This window comes from Myotis brandtii, unplaced genomic scaffold (assembly GCF_000412655.1).
Source record: "Myotis brandtii unplaced genomic scaffold, ASM41265v1 scaffold196, whole genome shotgun sequence".
Classification (NCBI taxonomy): domain Eukaryota; kingdom Metazoa; phylum Chordata; class Mammalia; order Chiroptera; family Vespertilionidae; genus Myotis; species Myotis brandtii.
In genome coordinates, this window is record NW_005357311.1 from 2,854,572 (window position 1) to 2,869,181 (window position 14,610).

A 14,610-nucleotide genomic window follows, 5' to 3' on the forward strand; every position below is an offset into this window, starting at 1 on the left:
GTGTGTGTGTGTGTGTGTGTGTGTGTGTGTGTGTATATATATATATATATATATATATGGATACATATATATAGTAAATTTATTACCCAAATCAAGTTGGAAAGATGTTTCATTCATTCTTTAAATATTTATTGACCCTGAAGAACCAGACACCACATGCACACACAAACAGGCACATACACACTTGAGTGTTTAGTCAAGGCTGCTAAACTGCAACCTAAGGAGAATAGCTCCAGGTAAACATGAGACTTTTGATTTGTTGAGAAGAATCTCCAAGTTTGGGACAAGAAATACATGCCCTAGAACAGTGGTCGGCAAACTGGCCCCTTGAGGGTGGCTCTTCCACAAAATACCACGTGCAGGCGCACACATACAATGCGATTGAAACTTCATGGCCCAAAGAGCCGCATGTGGCTCGCGAGCAGTGGTTTGCTGAACACTGCCCTAGAAGAAAAAAAGATAGTAAGATATCTTCCTCTACCCTTCCCCCTCCCTCCCAAAGAGTAAGGCAGCTTCTCTAAGTCAGTGTCACAGTCCAGCATTTAAGAATATACATTTGAATGGGCACTAAATTATTAGCCTGCTCAGAACACTCCACTATTAACCAACGAGAGCACTCATGTGTTTAAGGCTGGTGGTATGCGCAATAACAAGTCATGCTGATCACCTCCTGCCAAAGAATGAACTCAAAACCATTTGCCAGAATTGTGCCCTCACCAGAGAAGCGCCCATCCTGGCAAAGGCCTGAGGAGTTGACACACTACCTGACTTTCTCCATGGCTCCTCCCGTTCTCTGCTTTGAAGATGGACTTGGGCTTCCTAGACTTGAAGTTGCCCATGCTGGGTCGAAGCACACCGTCCACCAGCACGGTCTGCTCTACATGCTGCGGCTCCCGGGAGGGCGCAGGCTCCTCTAGGAGAGCCCCGGCGTCGGGGTAATTTTCTTTATTGTCTTCATCTCTAAAACAGGAAAGACCCAATTTAGGAAGCACCACAAGAAATAATAAATTGCTGCAGGAAAGAGGGGCTGGCCATACTCACTGCTGCCCTATTTATATGGACCTAGCAACACTTTTGTGTCCACCTAGCCAGTTTCACAGGAATAAAGTTTAAGAAATGTGAATTTCACTCTTTAGATTACTCCACATTCCCTTCTAATCTTTGCTAATGAATACAGACCTTTTAACTTTGTACATACTATCGTGATTTCTTTAAATCTTTTGCTTCAAGATGCTTTCATACATATAATATTTTCTCTTATAATAATAATGTATTCAGATTAGATAATATCATCCCAACTTTAGATTAAGACTCTAAAACTCAGAGATTAAATAAAGTGCCAAAGGGCTAGTTCACCTAGACCTGGAGTGGTCAGGTGCTTGCTCCTCACTGACAAGTCTATAACCATCTCCCTATAACTTTCAGACACATTTAGAAATTTAAAAGATCTATTTTAATAGGATACATGCTACCCAGTTAAAATATAAGACAAGGATCAAATTTTGCCCAGCCAAGCCGTCAGAGTAACATCTTTAAGGCAAAGTCAAAGATCCCATTGCCTGGCTTCTATCAGTTGGAATTACTGGAGACGATCAAATGGGCTAGTGTTTCCTTTGTACATTCAGTGCGGAGGTGGAACTTTTAATTTTCACTCACCAATCAAATTCAATATAATATCATCGCACAGTTTCAATTTCCTCAAAAACAGTGGACATAATAACACTTTTTTTTGAAATATATTTTATTGATTTTTTACAGAGAGGAAGGGAGAGGGATAGAGAGTTAGAAACATCAATGAGAGAGAAACGTCGATCAGCTGCCTCCTGCACACTCCCTACTGGGTCTGTGCCCGAAACCAAGGTACATGCCCTTGACCGGAATCGAACCTGGGACCCTTGAGTGCACAGGCCGATGCTCTATCCACTGAGCCAAACTGGTTAGGGCAATAACACTCTTAATTAAAATCACATCCCTCGTAAATCTAGGTGCATTTTGTTTTCTTCTTTTCCTAAAAATTCAGCGAATACCATGGACAAAACCAAATGGGGCATCTCTTTATATGATCAATATCATCACCCTTAACCCACTGACAATCATTTGTGTACTAGATTAGGAATGGCCACGTGGTGTTTCCCAAGCACCTATGTAAGAGATTTTGGCAACGTTAGCTAGGAAGCAATTCCTTGTGACTCAAGGGCACATAAAGCCAAGAGACAAGACCAGCAAAGGAAGGGTTTCTATGTCCACTGCTCAAAATGTCATTTCACAAATAAAAGGAATTAAATTTGCTAAATTTATTGGGAGGCTAACTTTTTCCAGTTAGCTTCTGGGAAAAGATCAGAGCAAACATCAGGATAGGAAGTCTGGAGCATGATCAGGATGCAGGTGGACAAGGTGTGGAAATAAAACTATGTGAACAGTTAGACTAAAGCCTCAGGACAAGCTTAGTGCTATCTGGTGAAGGAGAACCAAACAGATGAAGTAATTTTTCAATATTTCATTGGAACCTAGGTTCTCTTGATGGGGAATATAAGACATTGGGGGGGGGGGTTAGCAATCTGAATCTGTGCCAGTAACCTAATGTACATTCTTGATAGCCTATAATGAAGTCACTGCCCCTTTCTTAACAATCTGGTCTAGCAAGACCTGTTTTCCTAATTACTCCCGATATACAAAGGGGCCATAAACAAAGAATGTAACAGCTCAGCTGGAGGGGAGGTCACTGACACCACCCAGACCAGGGATTTAGATACAATCTGTTAGGTTTGATCGAGCAATTAAATTGATACCCTTCCCCCTGAACTGGCTTTTCAGGTCATTTCACTATGGACATTACCTTTGCTGAAGACCACTTTTTACTTGCGGTGACCACATTCCATTCTCTCCCCTCCGAGTATGCATAAAGAAGTCTCTGCCCAAAAAAATCCCGCCAAAAGGCCAAAAGTCCTTTAAAAGCCGCTGACTCCCCTCACTGGCTGCTGGAGCCATCCAGGCTCAGCCACCTGATGTGTGGATGATCGAATAAATTCGTAATCCCTCACCACTCTGGCCTCGTGTATTCCCCCTTCAGCGACCTAACACTAACTTCCCCATTTTAACTGACTCAGGAGGGGCTGTGGAAGCCCACCAAAAAAGCCTGGTAGTCAGGAAACAGATAGAAAACAAAGAAACTGAAGGGCATAAAGGGAAAGCTTCCTCCATATTCACTCACTCAGGGATTTGGAGAACTGACCCCCTGAGTTCACTGTACTAGTACATCTGAAAGTAAATGGATTTATCCTGGATCTCCGAATACTCCCTGTGTATTTTTTGGTCACCTGGTAAATTCTGTAACACTAACTTAATTCATTCCAGAAGGCTGTTTTGAGAAGCGATTTTGTTTGAAAACCAAATCGTTTTTTCCCATTAGAAATTATGTAAATTGAATTAATTCATTCCAGACCCCCAAATGATTCCATTTTAACCTCTCTTATATACAGTACATATCTAATGTACTGTTTAATCTATCAGCAAACACTTCTTTTCTTAAATTTATCGAACCACTCACTCCCTACTAGCCTTAAAGGAATCACTTTCAGCACTCATTCCAGGGGTTTCTTTTAGGAAGTCATTATGTGGCCTCTTTGCTGTCACTGGCTAACTGCTTTTCATTTATCTGAATCAAAAACAGTTTACCTACCCCTTCAATTACCTGTGATTGTTTCTTTCACAACATTAGCACTCTTGATGGCCTCTTTATGTTTTAAAATTGTGCTAATCCTGCATTTCCCTAGCAACAAAAGCAAAGAAACAAAAATATTTACAGCATAATTTCCTGAGATGTTAGCAGTAAACTGACTATACTAGTGCATTCTCTCCTTTCTTTGTGGCCTGAGAGATGCTTTTTGTCATACTGATCTATCAGCATGAAAGGGTTGTAAGTTGGAAAACCAAAGCTTGTTCAACAATTGAGACATTTTTTACGTGAACAACTTGGTGGAGAACCAAATTGTTTGAGATGGGAGATATTCAAGAACCCAGGTTTGACTGTAGCTGGAAAAAAAAATCAATGCCAGTGAGACTAGTTAATATTTTCCCTTAAGATCATTTATAACTAAAAAAAAAAAAAAAATTTAGTCACTAATGGGTTTGGAAACCAGTATCGAAACCTGATTTGGAACTACACTCGTTCACTCGAAATGCATTTTTCTCTGAGACAGGGCAAATGCGTGACCCTAACATATGCCACTTTGGCATGTTGATTATTTCAAACTGAAGACAATCAAGGCCCAACAGACTCCAAAAGAGCTTTTTACCTTCCCCTTAACTGCCTACAAGAATTTATATCGAGGGGCTGTACCAGGAGCGAGCTAATACCAAAGATAACTTTTTCTATCAGAATGACTTATCTGCATGGCCTAGCACATCTGTTTACTAAAGATCTACTCTTCTCATCTTCTTGGGAATCGTCTTCCTCCCCTTTGAGGCCCCTGAAACCTATCCTCTTCTCCTTAGCTGAGCTTACTATATAAGCCTCAATTACCTAACTGCCAAAGAATCTCATATCTTTGGGGTTCCCATATGTACAAAATTCATTTTTTTCTCCTGTTAATGTCATGCCAATTTAATTATTAGACCAGCCAAAGACCCTAGAAAGGAAGAAGTGAAATGTGTTTCTCCCCGACATCTCACTAGAAACAAATAATAATCATTCTCACACTCTACACTCCTAGATGAGAAACAAAAGGAAGGACAGCTGCCATTATGGTAACTTAAATGTTTCTCATTCAAGGAGGATTCTGGAACACTCAAGAATAAGAAAAAAATGACTTTTCAAATCTAAATTGACTCTTTCAATAGATACCTTCCTAAAATAATACCAGAACTTTGTTTTTATATCATATTTTCAAGGTGCCCAAAATTTATTAATCTCATTTTCCCCATTGACTTGAAAATCAAGGAAAGTGGGTAAGGGGAGCAAAGAGCATTTTTTCTTTCCTTACACAAATATAAAGCCTAAATACAAAAGTCATCTTTAGAAATATATTTATTTTTTGTTTTGTTTTTGTTGTGTTAATCCTCACATCCCAGGATATTTTTTCCCCATTGATTTTTAGAGAGAGTGGAAGGGAGGAAGGGAGGAGGGAAAAGAGAGGGAGAGAGAAACATTGATGTGAGAGAGACATAGCAATTGGTTGCCTCCTACACACACCCCTACTGGGATTGAACCTGCAACCCAGGTATGTGCCCTTGACCGGGAATGGAACCTGCTATCCTTTGGTTCTTGGGCCAATGCTCTAACCACCGAAAAACACTGGCCAGGGCTAGAAATATATTTTTAACCTATTACTGGTTCCTCACAATCCAAAAAAAAAAAAAAAAAAAAAAAAAAAAAACACCAGAAAAGTACAGGTTATGTAATTTATGCCACTACTTAATGGGATCACTCATAATTTAGAATGATCATGATGTTCTAAAAAGAACAAGAGTCTTAAGGATCCCAACCCCCTCCCCACTTATTAGTTGAAGCCTGTGCCATCCCACTTCACTTTCCTGACCCTCATCCATAAGAAGGATGTCACCTCTATCTTACAGAGATAATACAGTCTCTGTAAAATGCCTACCATAAAAGCTGGCTCAAGGCCATAACCCAATAAATGCGAGCTATTGTTACAAGACTTCTAAGTGATTATTTGCAAAGAAAAAGCTGAGGCCTCTTTTTAGTCTTCCCATACCTCCAGGATAAATTCCAAACTCCTTAGCAAGGTACACAAACCCTTTGAAATTGGGCCTTTGTTTATATCTGGAGCTTCATTTCTTATCACTCCTGGCCTCCTCACTCCCACCCAGCTCTAATGATTCCTGCCATCCTGAAGTATTTGTTGTTCCTTTAACTTGAACAATTTTCTCTATACTCTTTTGGTTTTCTGATAACTTGCTACCCCTGCTTGATGGCATCATCTTTTTCTTGGCTTTATATCCCACACACACTTGAAAAAAAAAAATTCATGTGCCATTTGTCATTTTCTTTAGGAATCCCAGAAACCTCTCTGCCCTATTTGGTCTTTCTAAGTGAATCCTGTTTACCTCTGTTAAAATAGGACTTAAAGTGGCATCTCTATATTCTTGCCTATCTCCTCCAATGGACTGGAGCAGGGATTGATTTGTCTTTCTCTATCCCATATCTTGAATGGTTTCTGGAACACAAAACAGGCCTTCAATAAATGTATGTTATCCAAGTGGACTTCACAGTCAGACAGACTAAGTCCAAATTCTGCCTCATAGTGGCTATGCTATCTTGGATGAGCTTTATCCCTCTGAGCCTCAGTTTCTCCATCTACAGTATGAGACAGAAAATATCAGCCTCCTTTCAGCTGTTCAGATTACATAATAAAATTAAAATGTACATGAAAGTGCTTCAACCACTTTCATGGTTTTCCCATTAGGCCATGAACACCTTGATAACCAACACTGTAACCCAGATACCCAATGAACCTTTGGTGAATAAATCTACTTAGGGTTTATGACGGGAACAATGAGATGAGTGAATCAATGTTGAATTCAACAGTCATTGATTGAGTATTCCCCATATAAAAGTCACTGTCTTAGATACTAAGGGAGGGGTATTCAAAAGTGGATACGATAAAACTTCCTTCAAAAGCTAATAATCTATTAGAAGGAAGACACAAGAACAAATTATTAGAATTCAAAGAAGAGACTACAGACACCAGACCCAGATGGTTTCTGTCCCTCCTGATTAAGAACTAAGCAATGGTGGGTCATACCTGAGACTGGAGCAATCAGTCTGGTCTTCATGTAGAGAGACTGCGTCTTCCTCACACCTGGGAGAAGAAACAAAACCACATCAGATCCAACTGTCTGCTGCAGTAGAAGCAACAATAGCCTAGAACTATCTTAAGATTAGCGCGGTAAACTAAAAAATAGAATAATCCTCAGCTCTCTCTCCAAAACAGCTCAGATTCCCAACATGTCTACCAGGGAATGATATTAATTATGTCATTTCATGTGAGCTTAAAAGCTCAGAACCAGAGGGAAGCTTTTTTTTTTTCCCTCCACTGCTTTGCTTCACCTAAGCTAACAAGATCTTAGCAAGAACATAGGGTTCACAGCTCTTGAGAGGACACCTGACATTAAGACTGATGGCTCGAAAGAGACTCCACTACATGCCTTTTTGCCTTTCCTCTGACAAAGAAAGTCCCAAAACATCTACAATCCTTTCCTTTTTATAAAACTTCTGTAATAACCTTGTGAAAAAGTCTTGGCTATTTCATCATACTGAAAAACCTACAGTGTTCCACACTGCCCAAGGGAATCTGGAGTAGACTCATTCTCTGTCACTAGTGTAGGAGGGAGGCTTTGTTCCTGTTCTCAGCCATTCCCACCCCACCTCACTCCATCACACACCAGCCTGAAATGCTTTTACCATCATCAACTCCTACTCATCCTTCACTGCCCAAGTCAAGTCTCATGAACTCTGAACCTTCTCAGCCAAGTTCATTCACACGCCACATTCCTACTTTAACCTTAATACGTAAATGTTTACTCTTCATTATGAGGTTTTGGTAACCAACTATATCTTGCCTCATACTGCTGTGTAGTTCTTTTGTACCTCTGTGATCTCTTTAATTCCATGAGAAGAAATAACCAATTTCTCTTTCTAGATAGGCTGCCACAGTGCTGACAGTGCTACCCCAGAGTAGACCCTCAGTGAATGCTTGAATCCAGTCATTGACATTGGCCCCTCAGCTACTCTGATCCCTGAAATAACTTAGCAAGCATGTGTTGAGCATTTATTGACTTCCAGGTACTACATTAGGCATTGGACCTGTGCTTCTCAAACTCTTTAGAATTCAGGACTGACCAGTTTGTTTTCTACTTCCAATCCACTGTGGATAGATACTTTTGTAAAAATGTCACAGGAATGTCAAATTCCTATAAGCATTATTAAATGCTTACTCCCTATCTCCCTACTGTTCTTGCATCAGACAAGTTACAACAAGTTACAAACAATTTGGAACCCACACTTTGAGTAGCACTACTTCTAAAGGACACAAAGTTGAAAAAGACTTGGGCCCTGCTTGAGAGATTCATTATGTGATAAGGAGGCAAAAATATCCCTACGCACATAAATATAACCATAATATGGTATTTATACTATATAAAATCATTTAAAATTTTTTTAAATTCTTTACCAGCAATGGTTTATAATTTTACCCTTAGAACAAATTGCTAAAGTGTCATCTTCTTCCCTTATTATCCCTTTTAAATTATGGTTTTGTACAGAATTAAACAAAGGCCACCTACAGACTCTATCCTCTCTACCTACTGAAATATTTTGCTCCTACTGGAAGTTAAAAAAAAGTCAGTTGATTTAACAAAATGCTCTTCTTAATTAAATGAACTAAATGTCCCTGCTTTCTCTTCTTTTTGACTGTCAATAACCCACTCTGTCCATCTCATGGAAAACAAGTTAAATTCCTAAGTATTGCCTTGTTCTTCTCCATCATCTAAGCTCTGTAATGCGAATAAAAATGTTTCCCAATAAAAATTACCTAGCTAAGTAGAAAAATCAATGAAGAACAGAAATCTAGAATTGTTGCTTCCAAAGAATTAGGGTTCAACCAGAGATTCAACCCTAGAGCTCAACAATACCTATTGTTTGGGAATTTGGCAAGAACTTATTCCCCACCCCCCCCCCCCCCCTGTTAACCTTTCTTCTCAAAGTACAATTAGTTAAAAATGGAAACTCAGCACCAGCACATCCAAAGCTGCAGATGCTTTCTGAGATATGAGGCCAGACCTAATTAGCTGATCCCATTCTAAGGCCTACTGAACCACTTCAGTTGCCACTCAAGGAAACACAATTCCTTGCTCACAGCAATGCAACAGATCTCCCTACTGGCTTACATGGCACACATACACAAACTCTTGTAGTTCATTTGGGTTTTCATTTGCTTTGATGGAGACTGTCAAGTTCTACTTAATTAATATCTCCTTTCTGATTGTTCTACTGATTCCTTGCCCAGCAGCCACTGCAATGTACAATACTAACCCAATTATAAAACTGGGTTCTATGGTGGGAACTCATACCCAGATATCCCCACTCCTGGAAGAAAGTCAATTCTGACCAAGTGCCTAACTGGTCTTTTACATTAGAACCCAATACAGGAAATTAAAGATCAATCTCTTTAATGATCTCCTTCTTCAATATTCACAATTAGGAATCTTCCTGTATAATGTTTTTAAAACTGTAAGTTGTAAATTAGTATGTCGTAAAATTACATAGCAGCTACCAGCAGTTTGCTGTTATTATTAGAGAAACAGAATAGAAAATGTCACTATAGTAAGAGTTAAATGGTTTTTTTTCACGAAACTTGTTTGAATAAATCTTGTATATATGTGGGTGCTGGATTGCAATATAAAATGTTTTTCTTACTGTTTTTTTGTAGTAAAAGAAAAAAAAAGTGAGCAGCACTTCTATTAAATGACTTCCTTTGAGACATCAACTAGATTTTTAAGTCCCAGAGTTCTTGATTTGTGGTTGCCTAGACAATACGTGGATAATTTGTCCTTTCAATTATTTCTTTGTGAAATGCCCAGGGTTGTTACCTTTTTCTCTGTTCAGACTTTTACTCCCTTTATCAACCTCAAACAAGAAAAAGCATATGGTTCTTCGCAGCTCACTTTCCCATTTACATTATCTCAATGAAGCCTGACAATGCTGTGCAATAAAAATTAACTTCACACAAGAGGCTAAGGACTTGCCCAGGGTTCCAGTGTGACTGCTCCATCCCCCTGAGCCCACCAAATCCTCTCTTCAGTCTACATTCCCAGAGGCTCACAAGAGAGGGAGAACAGCTTGTTACTTAGAATAATGGTGGTGAAAGAAGTGCCCCCTAAAAGTATCTCTTGTTTGACTTGTGGTAAATAAGAAGAGAGGCCTCAGGTTGGTTATTAGATAAAATGTAGTTGTGCCAGGAAGGGGACTGTCACTCACCTTGAAGTACCGTGTACCTGAAGGCAAAGTTGCAGAGGTACAGCCTGAAATCCTGTGGGATTTCTCAGTGTGTCCCCAGCACCACTTGCATTAGCACCACCTGGAGTGCCTGGTTGAAAGAGCAGACTCTGGTCTCACCCCCACACCAACCCCACACCACCCTCAGATCAGCTCTCTGAGGGTGGGATCCAGGAATGTGTACTTTAAAACCAGATTGCCCTTCCCTCTCCCTAACTAATATGCTTCTAAAAAGTTTAACAAAGACCTAACGGTTTAAAAACCCAGACCAGCACTGAGCTGACTCCAACACAATCACCCATTCTAGGTTTCCACTTTGGGATAAATCCTGGGAAGGTGGATTTTTCACAAGCCCCAACCCCCTTCCACAGTTGATATGGATGATTAGTTGGTTTAGAAAAGCATTGTTTTAGATGATAACTAATTCATTGATAACTAAATCAGAATTCATTGCTGGCCAGGCTTCATTTCAAATAGCAGGTCCGCCAGGAAACCTAGGAAATGACCATGGAAAAATAACAGATGAAAGAGCACTGCAGATACCAAGGGAAGGCCAAGGCCATTCTGATCTTGGAAGATTGGCTAGAAAAAGAAAGTGACTTGGTTCACAGCTGCACAGACAATGCCAGTCTGGAATAAACTGAGAAGAGAATAAAATCTGTCTTTGAGTCCCTCCCAATTCCCCTTCCCTTTGACACTTATAACCCACCCTCCCCCCAAACTGGCCAAGCAGAACCCTAGTAGGTGAGACTATCTGATAACATAATTTATATTCAAGTAATAATGACAACTTGAAACTATCTCCCAGGGGCACAGACTTTTTAATTTCCATTTTAATAAGTGTCATCACCAGAGGCCTTAAACCAAAAGAAATCATCTGTAGGTGGAATTTCAGGCACTAAAGAAAACAAATGAGTGTGGGTAGGAAGAAGTAGGAGTGGGTTGGGGACAGGAGGAAGAAGAATTTGTCTTGTATCCAAAACAACATATAAGAAAGGCAAGCACCCCGGGGTGGGAATGGCTGGCGGGAGGGGGGGAGGTGGGGAGGTATCAATTGGGGGAAAAGGAGACATATGTAAAACTTTAGACAATAAATTTTAAAAAATTAAAAAATAAAAGAAAGGCAAGCACCTCCTCTATGGATGCCAAGACCATACCCCAACATTTACTGAGCACCCGCTATGTCTGTGTCTCAGGACAGTGCATCCTGGCCCTGCTGGCTTTGGGGTCTTGCCCAAAGAACCAAGGAAAATGGTTTGTACTACTGAGGGGAGGAGAAAACATTATATTAAACAACCACTAGTTTTAAACGACCCTAGTCCATGCTGTGTTGCACCTATGAAGCTTTTGGTATGTTTTAAATATGCTCCTGAGATTTTTAGATCAGCCAGATGGCATTCTAATTGTCACTCAGTGCTTTTTAAAACTAAACCAGTATTCCTTCTCTGAAAACAACAACAGAAACTTATGCAATCAGAATTCCTTGGGGAGTGGCCAAAGACAAGGTACCAGACTTTCCCCAGCATTTAACTATAAAACCTTTACACACACACACACACACACACACACACACACACACACACACAATTGTCTATGTGAAATTTGGAACTAAATGTCTCCATTTTGAAGCTATTAGGCCTGTGGCTGACTCTGGGGATGTGGCCACACAGGGCTTAGGAGAATCATGCCCAGAAAGCACCTGATGCTTGTAAACACAGCAGAGGGAGGAGAGCAGTACCTGTGCACCTGAACCAGGATGTCCCCACCTCATCATTGGCCAGCAGACTCTGGCAGGCATCTTCCCCCACTTCCAGGCTTTTAGAAAGTGCAAAGTTGCACATGAGTACCAAGCAATCTCATTAACAAGTTAAAAGTCACAATGAGTATATTATAGTGCATCTTCTAAATAAAGCCAACCCTGGGGGGGGAGGGGTGTTTTTAAAAATAACTCCACTTAAGTGAGCCCAAAGCTCGACACTAAGAGAGTAGCAATTCCAGAGAAACAAAAGAATGAGGGAAATAAGAGGGCCTCAGAAGTCCTGTAGAATCTTACCTTCCATCACCAAGTTATGACAGTAGTAAGACTTGATACTCACAAACTATCTACTCCCACATTTTTTTGCCTGTTAGGGAACTTTAGCAAACAGCTCCCAAGTTACTGGGCTTTCTCTATTAAACTTGCAGCATTTTCTTGTAGTTGAGTATAACACTTTATACACCCCTTTTTCCTAAAAAGCTGTGACAGTAACTCCTACCAAAAAGTCCCAGAAGTAAACATCATGAGTTAGCCTAGATAAAAATTGTTAAATAAACTATAAATATTCCTTACATATATGTATATATGTAAATTACATATAAATTACTTGTGGTGTTAGCATAATATGCTCTCAATTCCTAACATATATGTACAGTATTAGGAAAACATTCAGGAAGAGATGACAAAAATTTACATCATGAACTATAAATACTTAATAAAAAAATACTGTGCCTGCTGGCCTTGAGTAAAATATTGCACTCCTTCATTCCATGTTTCAATGGTTTGAGCCCTCCCAATGAACACTCTAACCATAGGACAAAATGACTCTTATTCCTATACCCAGGTCTTTGAGGTCAGTAGACAAAAATGACAAAGGGCATGCAAGAAAAGTTTACTCTACTGTGTCTTAAAAATCTGTAGACAAGAGAGGGTTAGGATAAGTTTAGCCTGTTTATCACATGCTGGAATTCAACTTAAGTCATTTTATATCCGTCTTCTATTTGCTGTAAATATATACAGTGTATTCCATAAAAACTGACACCAATATTGGCAAAATACAACAGAGCTTCCTTTATGACATGTCAAATAGATTTCTTTTTTTATCTGAGCTCCAAGAACACATATCTTGGTGCATTGAGCTCCAGCAAGCATCGGCTTGTTTTAATATCTCTCCCACAGCTGCTAAAACGCTGATTTCAACCTGTAAAAGATTTCTGGGCCCCATCAGTCAGCAAGTCTCCTGGTCTTTCCAGCCCCAGATTATAGGAAACAATGTATCTAATACGAAGAGTGACTGGGGACAGTAGAGGGTACGTTCGTGATAGTTGCTTCCAGAGAAAGGCATGCAAGTCTTGTTTTAGGAAAGAATCACTTACTCTGTTACAGCGGAGCTGCTGAAGGAATTATCCTGAAGGCTGAAACAGAAACAAGAAAACATCAGCCAAGTCCAGCGGGGGAGCCGCCTCCCTGGTCGCTCTCCGGGAGTTAGAGCACATATACAAACATGGCATTGCAAGGCAAATCTCAGGGCTCGCCCGGCACGCCAGCTCTACCTTGGGCTGCTGTCTGCACATGCTCGTAACGACACCCCCAGCAGGGGCCCAGCCTCACTGCGAACCACAAAGCCCGGCAGCCCCCGAGGCTGCGGGCACAGCGCTGGATGGGGCGGGGTGCGCGGTGGAGCAGGACTCCGGGCCACCGGATCCCCGCAGGGAGCACCTGGAGAGTTAGAGCATGACCCCAACCTCGTCAGCCCCGCGCCGTGTTTAATCCAAGCCTCTCGGTGCCAGCCACCCCCGGGGCTGGCAATAGGAAAGCCCAACTGTTTCTGCCTAATGCCGAAACCCGCGGGGAACTTGCCTTCTTGCAGACGACTCTTACCAATTTTACAGAGCTACCCCCTCTAGAGATGGACGCTCGCAGAGATTCATCCATCGTTCAGAAAAAGCCGGGAGGGAACGAGCGGGGGAGGGGACGAGAAGGAGGGGAGATGGCTGCTGTTTTTGTTTTACTAGGTGTGTGTGTGTGTGTGTGTGTGTGTGTGTGTGTGTGTGTGTGTTGTTTTACATGTATTGCCCAGGAAAAAGAAGAAGGAGGGTTCCCAGCATCACACCCGATCTGCCTGCACTCTGTTATTTCAGTCCCTGAGAGGAAGCACCTAGCCCCGGAGGACCGAGCTGTGAATGAGCCCAGGAAGGGCGAGTGGAGAATTTATTCCAGGCATTAGCGGGTGACTGAGAGGGACCGTGCACGAGGTGGGGCTTCCCACGCCGGAGCAGCCCTCCGAGCTCCGCTCCCAAGCACCTTTACAAAAGATGAAAAATAGCATCCACAAAAGCTATCCCCTTTAAACAAAGGCAGCCCAGTTGAGTGAAAGGAAGGCTGTGAGCTGCCACTGGCTTCCCCCTGGGGATGTTTGTCCTGCCCTCTTTCCTTTGTTCATTTCTCCTGCCAGCTTGACCTTGATAGGGAATGAACAGTCATCTGTGAAAGACGCTTATTTTGAATTAGGAAGACCCCTTCCCCCACTTTTTAAACATTCCACTCCCAGAAGCAGCTGAGATGGTGGATTTTAGTCCAAACTATATAGGCAGATGAGTTTTAATTTATAACAATAACAAATACCATCAAATTTTTACTTTCAGAGACTTAGAAAATTACCCCAAACTTGGTAATAAGGGCGAAAGCATGAATTTTCAGTATCACACTGAGACACTGTTTCAGAGGCCCACCCCAAGGACCCCTTTATTCTCTGAGAAAATGTACTTGTGTTTGACTTTGCTATTCACGGTTGGTTAGATCCCAAACACTGTGGAGTTATGTGTTCACTTGCACTTTT

At 41.1% G+C, this 14,610-nt stretch overlaps 1 protein-coding gene across 4 annotated transcripts in view; it reads right to left on the bottom strand.

Moving 5' to 3' along the window:
* Positions 1-13,653, bottom strand: part of FAM13C (family with sequence similarity 13, member C) — a 129,241-nt gene extending 115,588 nt beyond the window's left edge. For 2 of the 4 annotated variants that reach the window (XM_014538712.1, XM_014538711.1), the window contains exons 1-5: positions 13,148-13,317; positions 11,754-11,830; positions 9,998-10,106; positions 6,765-6,821; positions 765-960 (exon numbers count right to left, since the gene is read on the bottom strand). In XM_014538712.1, coding sequence (XP_014394198.1) covers positions 765-960; positions 6,765-6,821; positions 9,998-10,106; positions 11,754-11,830; positions 13,148-13,209 — 501 coding nt within the window. In that variant the 5' untranslated portion in view covers positions 13,210-13,317. The other 2 variants (XM_005865105.2, XM_005865107.2) reach the window with 2 other exon arrangements.
* Positions 13,654-14,610: the final 957 nt, after the last annotated feature.